The sequence below is a fragment of the Ailuropoda melanoleuca genome, chromosome 16, assembly GCF_002007445.2.
Source record: "Ailuropoda melanoleuca isolate Jingjing chromosome 16, ASM200744v2, whole genome shotgun sequence".
NCBI classification, from domain to species: domain Eukaryota; kingdom Metazoa; phylum Chordata; class Mammalia; order Carnivora; family Ursidae; genus Ailuropoda; species Ailuropoda melanoleuca.
In genome coordinates, this window is record NC_048233.1 from 51,023,852 (window position 1) to 51,042,958 (window position 19,107).

A 19,107-nucleotide genomic window follows, 5' to 3' on the forward strand; every position below is an offset into this window, starting at 1 on the left:
GGGCGCCTGGGTGGCACAGCGGTTAAGCGTCTGCCTTCGGCTCAGGGCGTGATCCCGACGTTATGGGATCGAGCCCCACATCAGGCTCCTCCGCTATGAGCCTGCTTCTTCCTCTCCCACTCCCCCTGCTTGTGTTCCCTCTCTCGCTAGCTGTCTCTATCTCTGTCAAATAAATAAATAAAATCTTAAAAAAAAAAAAGTTGCAGTCCCGAGATGTTACACAGAATTCTAAGATGGGAAAAGACATGTTGAATTTTTAGTGTTGAGCTGTTGAGTAATACATTAAATGTGGGTGTATGTACACTGTATGGAATGTATGAAGAACTTTACTTTTTTTGTGCAGTAAGACTAAAGTGCATACAGTATGCACCCCTCAGGGAAAAATCATTCTCTGCAAAGTTATTCTGAGGCTCATCCACAGGGATTTTATTTTAATACCATGCTATACACATATTGAGGGTCTAAAATGCATACTTTCTAATTGCCTTGTGACTGAAGACTTAGGTAAAATGAATGTGGTTTATACATATGATTAAAAAATCCTTTCAGAGGAAAAAAGAATGTCTTTCAGGTTAAAAAAAGGGGGCGCCTGGGTGGCACAGCGGTTAAGCGTCTGCCTTCGGCTCAGGGCGTGATCCCGACGTTATGGGATCGAGCCCCACATCAGGCTCCTCCGCTATGAGGCCTGCTTCTTCCTCTCCCACTCCCCCTGCGTGTGTTCCCTCTCTCGCTAGCTGTCTCTATCTCTGTCAAATAAATAAATAAAAATCTTTAAAAAAAAAAATTAGGCCCAAAATAAAACTTGTGATTATTCTTTAGTGTGTGTGTGCATGTGGCAAACTGCTTTTTTCCCCCTAAAAAATTCTTAAATTTACATAGTGTTTTCCATTTCACAAAGTACTTTTATTTATATTGTTAATTTTGGTCCTTAAAGTAATGGAGACAGAAGAGTTCAGTGACTTACCCAGAGTTACGCAGCTTGTAAATGGCATAAAAAGAGCCTGAAACTAGCTGTTCTGCCAGCACTACCCCTTCTGAGATCAGATGTGATCTCAACTCCCATGAACGAGTATGTGTTTAGTTTAGATGTTGCCATTTAATTAAAGGGGGTCTCTGAGAAAAACTGCAACCATCCTCTGGAAACCACAATCACAGCAGGAATGCTCCCCAAGCTCACTCTTGTCTGTGGATTAGAACTATTTGTTTCCTTGTTTCTCTCCTTTACCAGAAACTCCTTGAGAGCAAGGACTGTGCTTTTCATTCTTATAGCCCAGGATCCAACACAGCACCTGTCACAGAGAAGGTGCTCAATAAATAATTATTCAATAGATATTTGTTGAGAAAGAATGAATATAAAAATAAGCAAGCCTATGTGAGAGAAATGAAAAATGTGATAAAACACAGTGCTCTCTGTAATCCTTAATTAGAAAGGTCAAAGCCCCATGTACGTGTCTGAGTATGAATCAGAGGTGTTTCTATGAGACCTCAGATGTTACAGGCCAAGTGGGATTCTACCCATGTTCAAATGGAAACTAATTTAATGAGGCAAAGGGATGAAGGAGAGAGATCAGGCCAGAACATAATCTCTTGAGTCCTCAAATCCAAATCTACTAAATCTTCCTCCAAAAAGCACCTAATCTTCACAACATGACACCTTCAGTGAGCACTCATCTCTGACAACACCCGAAGGGCTTTACGGGAAGAGCGGTGTACAAGTCTGTTTACACACAGCTTTACGCAACTTTCATTCCAAATCTACTTCAATTACGCTTTTAAAAATTACAATTGGAAACCCCATTTTTTATTTGAACAATTCTGCTTCACCATTATTACTCCAAGAAACGCCCCAATTAGTATTGGTCACAACAAAGCCTTCTATTTGCTATGTATTATAGCTTACCTAAAGTCACACAGAGTGACAGAGGGGGACCAGAGTCCAAGGCCTCACTTATCCCAGGTAATTTCCACCCCAATGTACCAGAAAATTTCAAACAATGGACTATGGAACCCAAAGGGTTTTTTCATTTCTTCAGGTCTTTAGCCTTCTTTGACTTTGGGTTCTAAGTCATAGAAAGCTTCCTTGCCTGTTACTAAGAGATAATTAGGAAGCACCCAATACCATCCGGAGGAGCCACGGCATTCTAAGTCCAGAAGGCATGACCTTCATAAGAGACAGTGTGAACGCTGCCCCTGCAGTTGTGCAAGACAGCATTCCTGCTCACATTAATGAAGCAAATTGTGAGAAAATGCCACTAACTATGGAAATACAGAGCATTCCGAATCATTAGGAAGTGCTGGTTGTTCAGATTTTCAAGGAGGAAGGAGACTATCTTACAGGGTTTGAAAACTGTGCGTGGAGAAATGGGGCCTGTTGCTCAGGCGCACTTGGTTTCCCCAATGTCTGCTATCTTAATGTTTGCTTTGTACCATTCAAAAAGGCATTATCACCCTCTCATTGAGAGCAACTAGTCATTTCTCCTACAAGCCAAACAGCATTTGTTGGGGCTGCAGAAAGCAAAGCTAGTACCATTTGTCTAATTAATGATCTCTGAAGCTTTTATGAAAGGGTATCACTGAGTCTACATCAGGGAAAATGAGCAAACTTGATTAACCTCTTTCTCCTTTGTATTTCTAACTGAGCTCACGGTAGTGTGGCCAAGCTTCTACAATGATAAGGAAGATTCTGAAAGAATCTAAATGTGACCATCTGGAAGAGTGAAGAAAAAAACACCATATGAAGAAAAAAGGAATGCCACTCCTGGAGTTCCAAACGGACACAAAGGAGAGACCATCCCTTCATCTTTGGGGAACCCCCCCCCACCTGCATGTCATTAATACCCCAGAATCCCACACTGGAAGAGGTTAGTGGGAGCCACCTTTTCTTAGGTGTCAGATATCCGAAGACTTTACAGACTCCATTGTGATAGCAATCAATTTTTAAAAGCCCCAGTCTTTCCTTACAAAGAGAAGCAGCCATGCCCTTAATCTGCCTCTAGTCATCACTGAGGACTCTGGCTTATGTATCATGTAACTTTTTCCTTGGAAGGTAACAAAGCCTAATCACATATGTAAATAATAATCACATATGTAAATAACCTGGATATGACCTGCTAAGGAGGCATTTGATACACCTAAGGAGCCAAGAGGACTCCCAACAAAACATGGCCAGGAAAAGGAAGCCTCAAAGAACCCAAGAGTAGCCTTTGTACTTTGTAGATGATATGGGCAAATCAGCTCCCACGGCCACTTAGCAAGTTCAGAGCCATTTAATGCCCTGCACAGTGAGCTGCTCCATTCTTTCCTCTTCATGCTCATCCCATTGAGAGTCAGGGACACTCGCTCCCGCATGTTCACGTGGCCAAAGGCAAAGAAGCGGAAATTCCACATGTGGCCATTTTGTTTGCCAGCTGGCCCACATGTACAGCAAAAATGGTTATTGTTTGTCTCTACAATAAAATCACTGAATAAATTTTGTAGAGCTTTAAATCAGCCTCATAAGTGTCACCAGGCAACTCCCCCAGGAAAGACAGGAAGGATGGTGAGGTACAGAACTCCAGGGACACAGAAAAAAACCGGTGTGCCTTTTGCAAAGGACTGGTGCTAGAAATGCTATAAACCTTGTGCTAACCATGACATCCAATCATAATGCAAAATCCCAAAACCCGTAGAACCCTGACACTGGTAGCAAGCAATTATACTCCAAAGTGGAGTTCCTTCTGAAAGCATAGCAAAAATCCACTGCCAAGGTCATGGACCAAAAAAAACAAAAGGGACGAGCCCACGAAAAGTGGCACGTGTTGCTTATAATAGTTTAGCTTTTATGTGGTGATAGTCATAAGAGGACTGGTAATCTGCATCTTTCAGCCAAGTTATACCTCTGAAAAGCTCATGCTGGCTAAGTAACCTGCTGACTGGACTAAGAATGCCTCAAGGATACAGAAGGTCAGATCCAGGTTTTGTAGCGCCTGAAGCTTATTCAATTTGGGAGGCCTGTTCAAGAAAATGAATATAAAATTTCACAGCTGAAATTGTTAGACACCTCCCAGGGGCTTTGGAAGGGGCTTGAGCAAGTTAGAGGCCCTTAATGTAGTAGCTCTCAAACTCTGTTGTACATTAGAATCACATGGGGAACTTTAAAAATCCTGATGCCCAGTTTGCACCTCATTACCAATTAAATCAGAATGTCGGGGGAGGGGGGAGAGCCAAGTATTAGCATTTTTTAAAGATCTTTAGGTGATTTCTACGTGCATCAAATTTTGGAAACCACTGCTTAAAGGTTAGGCTTTATTAGCTTCAAGTAATTCTGTCTCTGGATAGGGAGTATAGTTTCCATTCATTTAGGCAACTAGCATTTGTGAAACTGCCATATTTTAAGCACTGTATTCCCAGCCCTTGGCACTGTGTCTGACATGTATCTGGGAATCAGCTGATGCTTGTTGAATATATGAAGGAACACTAGTTAGACTGTTTTACACTGGAGACTGGTTGTAAACTAGATTTGAAATTCTCCAATTTTTTTCCTTTAGATGTGCCAGCTTTTAAAGGAATACTCCGGGTTTACTCCAAGATAAAGATGCTTCATAACATATATATTAGGTGGTCCCTATGGATTCTGGATACAAAGTCAGCAAACTTCCAACCTCCTAAAATGTAATGAAAAAATATTTTTTATCTATCGTCACCCCCCCTTTGTTTTCTTGGAAATAAATCTACATAGAAGAATACAGAATAGATCTGACTGTAGAAATACCAAAAGAAGTCTGTAAAGATTCTCACTTATCTATTAAAACTCTGGTAACTCCATTTCCTCTGACTCTTCCCCCTTGTTACAGGGTCTCAAAATTCAACTCATACTGTTCACTCAAATGTGAAAAGGTACAGCTTCCTCTAGCTCATAACAAATCTGGTATTTCTCTGGAGCCCTCATGTAAGTAGCAGGAAAATTAATAAACCAAAGATCCAATTCAGTTTAAATTTACTCTGGTTCAACAAATAAAACTGATAGACCTTTCAAGAATTGTCCAGTATTTAAAAAAAAAAAAATTTACTGTCTTAAAGAGCTTCCTCCTAAGACGGTGTAACCCCAGGGGGTGTAACCCCGAGATTCATGGCAGATGTGAAAAGGACTGTGTTCTTTCCAACTCAGACCTCTCAGCTTCTAGAGTGCTGCTTCTTCATCAATGCCTGAGGCTGTGTCCTACAGCTAATGTAGGTTCAGGATTTTGTCTCTTTTGCCTTGGATCAGGCTCCACAACGCTCCCTATGTGATGGGGCTTCATCTCAGCTCTCAGTAGCACCAAACCCTGGAGTCTCTCATATACATATCATGCCACCAGCCTCCTGGATCAGCCTCCCTCCCCTGCCCCAGCCTCTGCTGTGGCATCATCATGCCTTGGTATGGCAAGCCTGCTGGCATGTCCACTAGCTCTCAATTCAGCAGATGCTGCATGGGGAATTCAGACAGCTTGGGAAAGCAAAACCTCAGAGCCTCCCTCTGCAGGTGGGATATGGCCAACCCCTAGGCTGGAATGGAAACAGACTAAGAGGTGATATCTTTGTAAGATCCCAAAGAGGAGTGGGGCAAACAATAATTTTCTGTCCTTAATTGTCATTGAAGGTGGCCAGTGGTGGAAGGGTGCTTGCTGTTGGGCCTGCATATAAACTGCAGGGAGATATCCACCCAAAAAGGACTGATTTATCTTTTATAATCATGTAAGAGTCAAAACCCCCCAAATCTTGGGACACCTGGGTGGCTCAGTCAGTTAAGTGTCTGCCTTCAGCTCAGGTCACGATCCCAGGGTCCTGGGATCAAGTCCCGCATTGGGCTCCCTGCTCAGCAGGAAGCCTCTTGTCCCACTGCCTGCCACTCTCCCCCTCCTTGTGCTCTCTCTCTCTCTGACAAATAAGTAAATCTTTAAAAAACAAAAAACAAATCTCCTACTGGCAGATAACTTGCAGGAGTGAAAGTGTAACAGCACCCCAATCAGTTTCAAGGGTTAACTTGATTCAAGCTTACGCACTCCTTGCTTGCCAACATAAGTCTCTTGATCTGTAGCAGAACTAACCTACCTTCCTTGAGATGTGCAGACCCCTGGCCTTGAGCAGTGACAGACCAAACCTTCCCAGAAGATAAAGCTTGACTACATCCAAAAACAGCTGCTGCTGATGCCAGCAAATCTGCTCAGGGTCACGTTGACATACGACTAACCACCTGGGCACCTGCTTCTCTGGCACGTAGCCCCCCTCCCCGCTTTGCCCATGCCTTCCCCTTTAAACCCTTCTGCCTTCCCCTGGATGGGGAAGACAGTCTTTGAGACCATCTTCCCAAGCTGCCGGCTTCCTGAATAAAGCAACCTTTCCTTTCCCACCATCACTTGTCTCTCAAGTAATGATTTTTGAGTGGCGAGCAGCTGAACCTCAATTTGGAACTGGTTCTCTGTCTGGTAACAAAAGTACATCACTTCAAGAGAAGTGACATGATCCTTGACTTTCAGAAACTGAAAAAAACTGATGGCATGAACACCTATTAATTAGCTTCCCTTTTCTTCCTATTCTGAATTGTCACCCTCTTAGTCCTACGAACCAAACAGGGCACATGCCAAGTCCAACAAATCACAACATGCTGTGGCATGAATGAATAAATGAGACATGCTCATCTACAAGTCAGTTTCTCTCTTACTGGTTCAATAAACTTCAACAAAACACTTATTGATCACCTGTTGGAAGTTCATCTCTGATTGAAGATACGACAAGAGTGGTTTATTAATGTCCCAAAGCTCCAAATCCTCTGCCCACTGAAATCCTCTGAGGCTCAAAAGCAACATTACAGAACTCAGCACTGGCATAAAGGGCAAGAGAACTGGTCAGAGTGATGGTGGGGGCTAAAAGAGAACTGAGCTCAAATTTCAGAGCCAGAAAAGAATAGATTTTAACCAAAGAAAATATTTGTCAAACTCCAGGATGTGACAGATAAGCTCATGGTACCTTCTGTGTAGTAGAGGTAGAGAAATCCAATTTGTCTGATGACAATCACACGAGCTACAAAACCCCTTTTCTGTTTCTTCTGCACTTACTTCCAGCAGCAGGTGCTCACAGCTTCACAGGACGACTCTCCATGTATACACCAGGTCCACTACCAAATGTTTCTCTTCTGTTTGGAACTATATACACAGAGCTGTGCCCCAATTCCCATGCCTACCTCCTCCCCACTGTCCAGCTGCTTTCTCCTGGATCTTTACATCAAGAACCGCAAGAGAATAAACCTCTTGGCTTCCACTGACAACACACCCTTGAATCTCTTTCTCATCCCTTCTCCAGATGAGAGGCTTTGGAGGGGAGACAAGAGAGGAACATTTTTTTTTCTTTTCCAATTAATTTCCATTTCTTTCAAGTCTGAGTAAACTCTGGGCACAGAGCAACCAGGATGATATAATTATGGAAACTATTAATCTCTCCATCAAAGGAGAGCCAACTCATGGTTACGGAGCAATTGGCACGTTCCTCCAAAGGGCTTCTGCAGCATGATCCTCCTGGTTTCCTTTGGGGCTACAAGAGTTCAGGGTACAACTTCCTAAAACATCAAATAATCTTTGGGTGCTTCATGAATTGTTGTGAAAAAATGTGTGTTTTCATCCAAGTGCTCTAAAGAGATAGCAAACCCACATTAAAACATGTCCAAACAGAATGAAAGAAAAAAAAATCTTCTAAGATTTTCAGATTACTCAAGGTTCATCCGAAAATGTGAAATCTGGATCTCTGAAGACCAATTAGATATCACTTGCTTGTGGGCAACAAGCAAAGGGTGCATTTGGAGCAAGAAGTCTCCATCGTTTTAAATATTGACTACTAAAATCACAAAAACTGAAATTACTTCTAGAACTGATTAGGACAAACAGGACATTTCTGGTTCATTCAAACCTAAAACAAACATTAAAAAATTTAGGGAATTGATTAGGGACTTTGCTCAGGGTCCACAACATCAGCAGATTTTTTTCACCCCATGGTGGCAGAGTACAGACTTCTCCATGATGGGGGAGTTAAAGGATTTGTTTCCTCCAGAAGTACTTGCTGATTGGCCAAGGGAATGCTTACTCCTGGGTACAGGAAGGAAAAGTCCAACGCCAGTCACACTTTGAAGAAAGTGCATTCATGGATTTACAAATGCCACCAGCCTTCCAAATACAGTCCCAAAGGAAGAGTGAATTTACAGAGATGCCAAATTCCACAAATGGTATGGGTCAACAGACACCACTCAAAAGAAAACTGTATGATCCTACATTGACTCAGTGACCTATAATAAAGCCATGTACATGCATTTTCTTGAATTGCAGACTGTAACAAATATACATTCCCCATTCACCCACCCACCCGGATTTCAATGTACAATCCTTCCTGGAAGCGAGTCCATACTTCAGGAAGTCAAACTCCTCCAGGAGAATGAAGAAAGTCTCTTCATCCTCCCTTCCCACTGTGCCATTGTTGTAATCTGCACGCAAAATAGGCCTGACTGAGCAGGAAACTCAGTTCTATGAAGGGACTGCTCCCAAAACGTTTCAATTCCTCATGTAACCACATAAACCCTGAATGGTAAGAGGGAAAGCCTATAAAAGTCATTATAAACAGATTCCATGATGTCAAAGGAAAACCAGCTGGAGAAAGAGTTTAATAAGCAGCCCTTTTTTTATTACAATAGGCTTGACGTCATTATTTATTATTTCCAGCACTAAAACACAAAGCCATGTGCTACACTGTAGACCAGAATGAAAAGGATATGTGGACTTTCCTGAGTATTTTAATATCCTCTTATTGACAATAGATAGAAGATCTGAACAAGGACCAGGAACAGGAAATGATTTTAGTGATTTCATTACAGTAATAGGGAAAAGCATTTCCAATGGGCAGGGTTTGGCAGATGGTCTGGGTAAGGCTTCAACTCCTTAACAGCCTTCAGGTCAACAAGCCCAATATTGATACAAGCCCAATATGTAATTAACGAGGTGTCCTGGTAAGCAGAAAAGTTTTTATAAATATATGCTGTAACCTTAGCAGTGGAACACAGGAAGCTGGTAATTCCAAGGTAAATTTAAAACCATTTCACAAGAAAAGGTATTTAGAGGCAGCAAAAAGTATACAGTAGGCTGCAGCTAAAGAGTTCTTAATGTTCTAATACAAATCGTATCTGCAGTGCAGTTTCAAGTATGGTGTATCTTCACTTAATTTATTTCTAGTGAAAAATAAATGTAGTTGTAGAATTTTCAGATTCTTGAGACTTTTCAGATCTCATTCATGAAACCCTAACAAGCTTTATAACATGTTTTGAAATCATGAACTACGGTGCTTCCAGGTTTGCTCCTTTAGCTCGAAATTGCTTTGGCTATTTGGAGTCTTTTACTGTTCCGCCTGAATTTTAGTATTTTTTTTTCCATTTCTGTGAAAAAAAAAAAAGAAAAAAATGCCACCAGGATTTTAATAGGGATTACACTGAATCTATGGATTACTTTGGGTAGTATGAACATTTTAACAATGTACAGCTTCCAATTCATGATCATGGGATGTCTTTCCACTTATTTGTGTCCGCCTAATTTTTTTGTGTGTTTCATAGTTTTCAGTGTACAAGTCTTTCATCTCCTTAAGTTTATTCCTAATGTTTTATTTTTTTGATGCTACTATAAATGAGATTGTTTTAAAACAAACATATAGACCAATAGAATAGAGAGCCCAGAAACAAACCCACACACACACAGTCAACTGATCTTCAACAGTGGTGCCAAGAACACACCATGGGGAAAGGACGGTCACTTCAATAAATGGTGTTGGGGAAAACTAGATATCCACAAAAAGGAGGCAAAGTGGACCTTTATCTTACACCATACATAAAAATTAACTCAAAATGGATAAAAATGTAAATGTAAAACTGAAATGGTGAAACTCCACGAAGAAAACAGGGGAAAAGCCTCTTGACATTGGTCTGAATAATCACTTCTTGAAAAGACACCAAGAGCACAGGCAACAGAAACCAAACTAGGTAAGTGGGACCACGGCAAGCTATAAGCTTCTGCATAACAAAGGAAATAATCAACAAGATGAAAAGGCAAACTATGGAATGTTAGAAAATACTTCCAAATCATCTGATAAAGAGTTAATATCTAAATATATAGGGAACTCCTTCAACTCAATAGCAAAAAACCGAAATAACTTGAATAAAAATTTAGGCAAGGAACTGAATAGACATTTCTCCAAAAACATACAAATGGCCAAAAAGTATATGAAAAGGTGCTCAACATCACTAATCACCAGGGAAATGCAAACCAAACCAAAATGAGATATCTCTTCACACCTGTTATAGGACAGCTATTATTAAAACAAAGAACAAGTATTGACGAAGATGTGTAGAAAAGAGAACACGTGTGTACAGTTACTGTGAATGTAAACTGGAGCAACCACTATGGAAATATTATGGAGGTTCCTCAAAAAAATAAAAAATAGGGGTGCCTGGGTGACACAGTTGGTTAAGTGTCCAACTCTTGGGTTTCAGCTGAGACCATGACCTCAGGGTGGTGAGACTGAGCCCTGAGTCAGGATTCTCTCTCCCTCTCCCTCTGCTCCTCCTGCTTGTGCTCGCTTGCTCTAAAATAAATAAATAAATCTTTAAAAAAAACCGTTGATACAGCAATCTTACTTCTGAGTATATATCCAAAGGAACTGAAATCAGGATCTCAAAGAGATTGCACTTCCATGTTCATGGCAGCATTATTCACAAAGCCAAGACAGGCGTCAAACCTAAATGTCCGTCAAACCTAAATGTCCGCTAACAAACAGATGAAGAAAATGAGGTATATACATACAAAGGAATATTATTAAGCCTTAAAAAAGAATGGTACACTGAAGTACTCTGCTTATATCAGCTCCATTAACATTCTATTGGCCGTTATGTAAATATATAAAGAGGGGCTAGGAATTTTAGAGAAGGTACAGAAAAGGGACTTCAGTCTTTTCTGTATTGTTAGGATTTTAAAATATCAAAATGGTGTTCATACATTACTAGTGTTAATAAAAAAAAAAATCTGTCAGCAAAGAAATAAATAAAATAAAAAATAAACAATTCGGAAAAAAGCTTTAAAAAATAAAATAAAAAAATAAAGTTTCAATCCCTATAATTCAAATTTTCTAGTAGTCACATTTAAAAAGGTAGGAAAGATAGAATTAAATTTAATAATGTATTAACTGAGTATACCCAAAATACTACCATTTAACAGGTAATCCATATAAAACACTAATGAAAAATATATTAATTTTTTTTCTTATTACTTTTCCTAAAGTCCAATATGTATTTTACATTTATCTCAATTTGGAGCAGTCATATTTCAAATGTTCAGTAGCCATATGTGTCTAGAGGATACTGCACTTGATAACAGCACAGGTGTAGACCCTTAACAGAGTCCTATATCAAAACATCAGACACACACACACGCACTCTCATGTATATTAAAGTAAAACCTTCATTAACCAAAACGAGTGAAGAATGAAAAATTCAAATCGACTGCTTTTGATTGACTTATGTTTGGGGTGGGGTTTTTTCCCCATATATATATATATATATATACATATATATATACACACACACACGTATATATATAATATGTATTATTTATATATTTATATATTATATATATTTATATATTTATTTATATAATTGAAATATATTCCCATATATACCAATTATCTTCCTTTTCTTATTTAGCATAAATAATTACATATTTAATATGTAGTTAAATATATAAGCAAGTGAAAAAAAACATTCTATTGGCCAAAGCAGAGAAGTTTACTCTATCCACTGAGAAGCCATGGCATGAGAATGGGTACAGAGGTAAAGACTTGGGAACAATGATCAAATCTGCTACAGGCTGCATGACTTCTTCTATCTGTCCCACTATGCAGACCAGTGGGGGAGGGATAGGAAAATGTCTTACGTGTTCGGTCTTAAGTGGTTTAGAGACTTCAAAAATCAAACTCAAATTTAATTAGAAATAGAACAACACATTTAACAAGTTCATGTTGTACATTTCTCCTCCTCTGCAATGAAGTATAAGAAAAGTTGCAATTTCATTTGTACATATAATTCCAAATTTCATATTTAGGATCCTGGAAAAAGCACCATTTCAAAATATCACTGTAATTAATGCAAGCCCTAAATTTTGGGGGTGAATTCATCAGACTGTATAGCATTTAAAAAGACTTAGCATTGCTCATGTTTTATTTCTTTAAAAAGCTATTATAATTTATAGATTTAGGAAGTTTTCAAACATGAAAATATGAAAATATACACTACCTCATAATGTTGCAAGAGCAATTAGTAACAAGTAACAGGGCAGGTCCAAGGCAGAAATGGGAAACAGAAAAATAACCTGGACATCCCTAGCCTTCCCGGGTATATCCTTTTTCTCCCTTGGCAACTTACCCACTTTGAGTGGCACTCTTTCCCTCAGACACCCGGGAGCCTTCTACTTCCCTTTTAAAATGTGCTCTTTCTAAAACAAAATGTGAAATTCATATGCACTGAAGTAAACATGACTAATAACTTGGGAGTATTACTCTTATGGGGTTATTTGTACCTTTCACCTTAAACTTCAAGAGATAAAATGGAATTCTTAGCATTGGCTAGCAGGTGTCACTGGCAGATCCACTGAGCTCACCCTACAGGAACTGGTAATTTTATCTTTTAGAAACAACAACAGGAGGAGAAATGAGCTCCAGCCAGCCTTGACCAGTTTGGGCTCAACCACCAAGCCAACACCCGTGCAGATGGGCGAAAGTGTCCGATAGTTACCTCTGCCTCATCATAATGTTAAGCTCTCTGCTCCAGAAGGAGCACAAGCTTCCTAACATAACACCCGATGCACGTATAGGCATATTTTCTAAGTATGCATGTATGACCTTATACCCGCCTCTGCTTGCAATGATAAAGGTCTCCTTCTGAATATTCATCTCAAATCCTAAATAAAAAGAGCTCCCTTACCCCTGCTCAGGGATCACAGCTTTGGAAGTTATTCCCCATGATCTCCTCATTTGTTGCGAAGAAAGATTACTTTGTGTGACAGCTCCACCTGGTGTAGTCTCTGTCTGTAACTCACCAAGGAGCCAACTCACATCAGTTGGCTTACACAGGCAGGAGTGACTTCATCAGTGCCTTTGAGAGCTCATGTTAAATACAGTCACATTCAGGCTAGGATAACGTCAGCACGGAAGACGTGAAACACATAGCGTAAACCTACTAATCAGAGTTAACAGTAAGATTTTAACTTTATAGTTCAATTCTTTTCAGCAGGAACATTTTCAACAGTAAAACTACCTCCAAACTGGAAATTACGTATCTCTTCTCAGTAATGCTACATCCTATGTTTTATCAGCAAAAGCCACTTGAGGAAAAAATACAAAATGTGAGACAAGACCAATGCTTTAAAGCTAGAAAGATTCTGCAATAAATTGAGAAGGGGCTAAATACCAAAAGAGGGGTTTAAAAAGCTGGCTTTGCTTTTTAAGCAAAGGAGGAGGCTGGGAAGACAGCAAAGTGAAAGGATCCGAAGCTCACCTCATCCCACAAGAAAAACTAGATTAATAGTCACATCAGCGTAAGTTATCCAGAAAACTACCTGAAGACTGGTAAAAAGCTAGCTTTGTTATTCACAACTGATATTTTCTTAAAACCTACTAAAAACTCTACTTTCAGCAACTAAATAATGGAAACTGAATGCTTTCCTAAGAATACCTGGCTGACTGTGCACAGATCTCATTCTGAAGCACTATACAGAATAAAAGTAAATGTGAGGGAAATCACGTATAGCACAGTTTGCATACAGTCCAAAGTTCTTAAATTCCCTTCATCTTAATTTTAAAAAATCTGAATTCACTCAAGCAAGTTATTTTCTGAAAGTCAACCACAGGAATTATCCTGAAAACAGACATTTTTGATAATGCACTTTCATCAAAATGTTACATTCCTATCTTCATACGTATAACATTGAAAAAAAAACTGAACTGTAACAAAGCTAAACTAAAAACTGCTTTTGAGTTGTCATTGACAATCTGGCATACAATCGACACAATTAATAATCACAAAAGGCTAAGCTGTGCTTGTATACTGTAGCAAACATCACAGATCGACTATCAAAAAGCCTTTCACAACTCCCTTCTCTTCATGCCTTTCTCTCTTACAGACCCTAGAAAGAAAAAAAAAAAGACTTGATCTATAATAGCTGCAGTTAGGGATGGCCATCAACACGGTCCTGGGCAGGGAGGGCTGTCCCTTACAAATATGAAGGTAAAGACTTCCTAGGACAAAGCCCCTTTCTTTACCTCTTTCTCCTTTTTCCTTCCTGAATGTGGACAGAAGGTTCAGAAATGTTATAGCCCCCTTAACCACAAGACAATAAATACAAACACAAAGGACTAAACACAGACCACATGGAGAGGTAAAAGGAATCAGGTCCCTGAGTCAACAAATCAGGTCTAGACTGCCTACCTCTGGATTTCTTATTGCATTAGATACATTAAAGCTATCAGATTAAGTCTTCGAGTAGGGTTTTCTATTAGTGCAGCTGAATGTACTTGCAGTGGAGACAAATACAAAATTCTCACATAAAAATCAAAGTAAGAGTATGAAGAAAATCCTTACTAAGTCCTCAACCTAAAAAGAACATCAATGATAAGCCTCTATTTTTGTTTTCTTTACCTAAAGAGGACAACTAATACAAAAGGGGGGGGGCAGGATTTGACAGCAGAGGAAACTCGAGATTCCAATGCCAAACAAAAGGGAGAAGGGCATGGGTGTAATACCAGACAATGAGGGTCCAATAGGCTTTACCTAACATCTCCTATATGTCAATTTCAACTGTCAATGAAGAAAGTAAAGTTCATTTATTGGGCAGAGGAAACTCCAATTCAGTGTTTAAGTCTGAACCTTCAAACTTGGGAAGCTTTCCTCCAGGTCATCAGCAAGAGTTTTATCAACTTCATGTAGAATTTTGAGAAAGTCTTCTATCTGTGAGTCAAACAAAAGAACCAAATAAATATAAGTAGAAGAAAAGGTGGTTTTAAGATACCGGTTTTTGACCACAAAAATGTTCTACCTATGGTTTCTAAACAGTCCAAAGGAAAAGAAATGTTAACAGATACCCAGATGACAATAATAGTCATTCCCAGGTAGTCCTCTGAAACATCGAAGTGACCAGCCCTTACCGTTTAGTTTTATCTTGAACTGCTATTTATACTCCCACTGCTTTCCCTTTAGTGTCCATTACTGAGTTTTATTACCCTCCTCCTTGCTGACATGGCCTCTCACTCCCACATTCCATACTTATTTTCCTAAAAAAGCTCCTATTTTAAAATTGCCTGTAATGGTAGCAAATGTGATGGAATCTGAAGAACCATAAAAACCTAGTGATCATTCCTACCCAAGATTCTTATCTTTGCTTAATATATATACTATTTACTTTCTAACAGTAAGAGGTCAAATAAATTCAGTGTTGACTCCTTTGTCTTAAAATTAGAATCACTATACAGGCTAGTCCCGTGAATTACCCCGCAGTCTTCTATCTGAGGAAGGCACTAAGTCATGCGAATTATACGCACAATCTTTTTTGACAATGGCCTCAGAGATCAAGCACTTACATAAAAACATACAGTAATCCCCTAAAACTCAGCCACCTATATATTTACTCATACTCACCACTGGACTATAAAAAGGAAGAAGGTTTTGAAATGCACAGGAACACTTCTGTTTGCTTAACTGGCCCTCCTTTAGTCCCTGAGCCACAGTCTCCTAAAACAAGCAAACAAAGATTTAATGCCAAAAAAGGAAAATTTCTGAAGCTTAATCTGATTAATAAATACAAATCAGTATATGTAATTCCCTACTGATCCTACAGGCATTTCAAATGTCTCTAACTGAGCCCAGCACCATTCCTCCTTATGTAACGCAAACACTGTTCCACTGTAGTCCTTATTTTAGGGAAAGGCACTACCACCCACCCGCATGGCTACACAAAGCAGTAACCTGAGATATGGCCAAGATTCTTCCTCCTCCTCTGCTGCTGCTGACCCCTCCTCCTAAGAGTTTAATTCTACTCTACTAAGTCTCTCTCATCCCACCTCTTCTTTCCATCCTCCATCCACCCTTCCACTGTTTGGGGTCTCATCATTTTTCAAATTACTCTTGAAGATTACACCCACAAGAGCCTGTTGTTGGTCTGCAGGCCTCCAGCCTCAACGCTCTCTAATCCTCTCTTTTGCTTTTAGAGTAATCTTTCTAAACAGATCATCTCACTTGATCCTTAAAACAAAAACCTTCAGTAGCTCCCCAGTCCTCAAGATTAAATCCATACTCCATTAGGTAAAGTACATAAGAATTTTCATGATTTATTCTCAGTCCACCTTCCTTCTATATGCCTGCCACTTAAAAATAAACATCCCTCCAAAAACAAAAAGCACACACAAAGGTGACAGCAAACAATGGGAATGAATATGCAAAAGATAATTATTGCCCAAAGAATTCGTGTAAATAATCAAAATAGATAAATTTATAAAGCAGGAAACACAAATAATATACAAATATATGGGGGTGCCCAGGTGGCTCAGTGGGTTAAGCATCTGCCTTTGGTCCAGGTCATGATCCCAGGGTCCTGGGATTGAGCCCTATATTGGGCTTCCTGCTCAGCAGGAAGTCTGCTTCTCTCTCTCTCTCTCTCTCTCTCTGCCCTTCTCCCACCAAACCCAGCTCGAGCTCTATCAAATAAATAAATAAAATCTAAAAGAAAAAAAAAATATATGGAAAGATGTTCAACCTCACTAAAAAAAAATACAAATCAAAATAAGGCACAATTTCTCACCTACTAAACTTGACTTGATATAAAAATTGTAATACCCGATAGTAAGACTCCTGTAAAGCCAACATTTTCACATTAACACATCTGGGCAATATGCAGCCATCAAGCCTCCGCCATCTTCACTTGTACAATGCCAAGCCCAGTAACCTAACTTCCAAAAATCTAAGCTCAAGTAACAACCCCTATCTAGAAAAGCAGAATAGTTGACCAAAAAAACAAATTACCAGAATAACTGAAACCTCTTTTAAGAAATCTTCTCCTTAAAAAAATGTAATCAATGTGCATATAGTCTTCATAGTTATATTTTTTTCTAAAATATATGGATAGAAAGTATGCTCAAAGAAAGAATATGCTAACAATCCTGAGCATATTCAGGGAGAATTTCCCCTAACACAAGTCTGCAGTAAATTATGAAAACTGATTTTTTTGACAAATTGGGTGTTAAACAAACTGGCTCTCAGTGAAATGCCTTTCAGTAAATTTAGAGTCTGGAAAAGGGCTCATGACATAATGTTTAGTGAAAAGAGCAGTCTATAACATTCTATATACTGGATTTTAAGTATGTGAAAAACACATATATAAACGTACGAAACCATATCAGTTGCTACGTTAAGATTACAAAGTTACAGTGATAACTTTTTTCTTTCTCTATTTTCCCCACATTATGTAACATAGTTATATTATTTTATTTATTTATTTTAAAGATTTTATTTATTTATTTGAGAAATAGCAAGCAAGAAAGCACAAGCAGGGGGAGCAGCAGGAGGGAGGAGACCCCCACTGAGCAGGGAGCCCGATGTGGGGCTCGATCCCAGGACCCCAGGATCATGACCTGAGCCGAAGGCAGACACTTAACTGACTGAACCATCCAGATGCCCCGTTACACTACTTTAATATTAAAAAAATAATAATACAGTGATAATAAATTTTGGAGCATTAAGCAATCCATACTTTCTTTTGCTGAAGAAACCATCAATACTTCTTTCCTACCTTTGTTAAAACCTGAAAAATATTAGAAAGAAATTCACATGAAATATCCTTTAAAATTTTCAAGTGGAAATCATCTTGGGTTAAGTCAGACTTTTTTATTTCTTCTGCATTAGAATCTGCCGAGTTCTCTGGTTTCTTCTGACAGTGTTCCATGTTTTGTAAGACACGAATCAGGCTGTCAATTAGAGGAAGATCTAGTGTACAAACAGATCGAGAAACACAGAATTAGCCAGTTAAATTTGGTCTTTCCTCCTTTTGTTGACTGACTCATTCATTCATTCAAAAGTACTGAACAACTTACTAGTGGCTGGACAGTTTACTTTAGACACCACAGATATGACGGCAAACAAGATCACTGAGGCCTCAGCCTTCGAGAGGCTCACATTTTCATACTCTCAAATAAACTAATGAGTAAAACAGATCATCTCAGCTCTGAGTGAGTTCTATCTACAAAGGAAAGTAAAGGGGAGTATAATAAAGCAGCCGGCAGGGGAAGCTCTCTGAGATGAGAACTACAGGAGAAGCATCAATGCAAAGAGCCCAGGAAAACGTTTCAGGCAGACAGAACAATAAATGCAAAAAGCCTCAAAGAGGAAACGGTCTGAGGACCAAAAAGGCCACTGAAGCAAGGGGGAAGGAGGGCCCAAGACAAGTTTAGACAGCTGGGCCAGAGTCCTATCACCCAGTGCCTTAGAGGCCACAGTGAGAAAGAATTTGAATTTTAAACATTATCATCAACATCTTAAACAAAGCTTTTAAATTACATATTTCTTTAAGTTAAATTTCAAAAACAGTATGATTTCTTAAAAGACTGAATAATCATTTTAAGTAGGCTGTAATAAAAACTGAACATAAAACTAAAGCTCAGACTCAAAATATATTTTATAACCTGAACATGTTGAAGGGTGTCTCACTTTGATTCAACCACTGATTCTAACCCTACCATGTCTGCATCACAATTACAAATCCAGGAAACAAGATTTTCTATAGCATTGAATCCAGTATATTGATTTTAAACAATCTAACCTCACTTCCAGATTTAGGGCATTTGTAGTACATGAAAATGACATTTTTAAAAAATTAAGGAAATCAAAAAGTAGGGAAATCATATCCCTTATTTCTCAACTCAATGTCACCTCTTCAGAGCATTCAGCCTGCAGTACTGCTTTGCTATATTTCCCTTGGATTTATTCCCACTCTCTTCCTTGTGTTGTCACTAAGTCTTGACTCTAACACT

The 19,107-nt window shown here is 39.1% G+C and overlaps 1 protein-coding gene across 1 annotated transcript in view; it reads right to left on the bottom strand.

Annotated features, from left to right (window-relative positions):
- Positions 1–11,996: 11,996 nt before the first annotated feature.
- Positions 11,997–19,107, bottom strand: part of SAAL1 (serum amyloid A like 1) — a 35,256-nt gene continuing 28,145 nt past the window's right edge. Inside the window, exons 10-12 of the mRNA XM_011236685.3 lie at positions 17,871–18,064; positions 15,725–15,817; positions 11,997–15,037 (exon numbers count right to left, since the gene is read on the bottom strand). Coding sequence (XP_011234987.1) covers positions 14,945–15,037; positions 15,725–15,817; positions 17,871–18,064 — 380 coding nt within the window. The 3' untranslated portion in view covers positions 11,997–14,944. The remainder of the gene's footprint in view (positions 15,038–15,724; positions 15,818–17,870; positions 18,065–19,107) is intronic.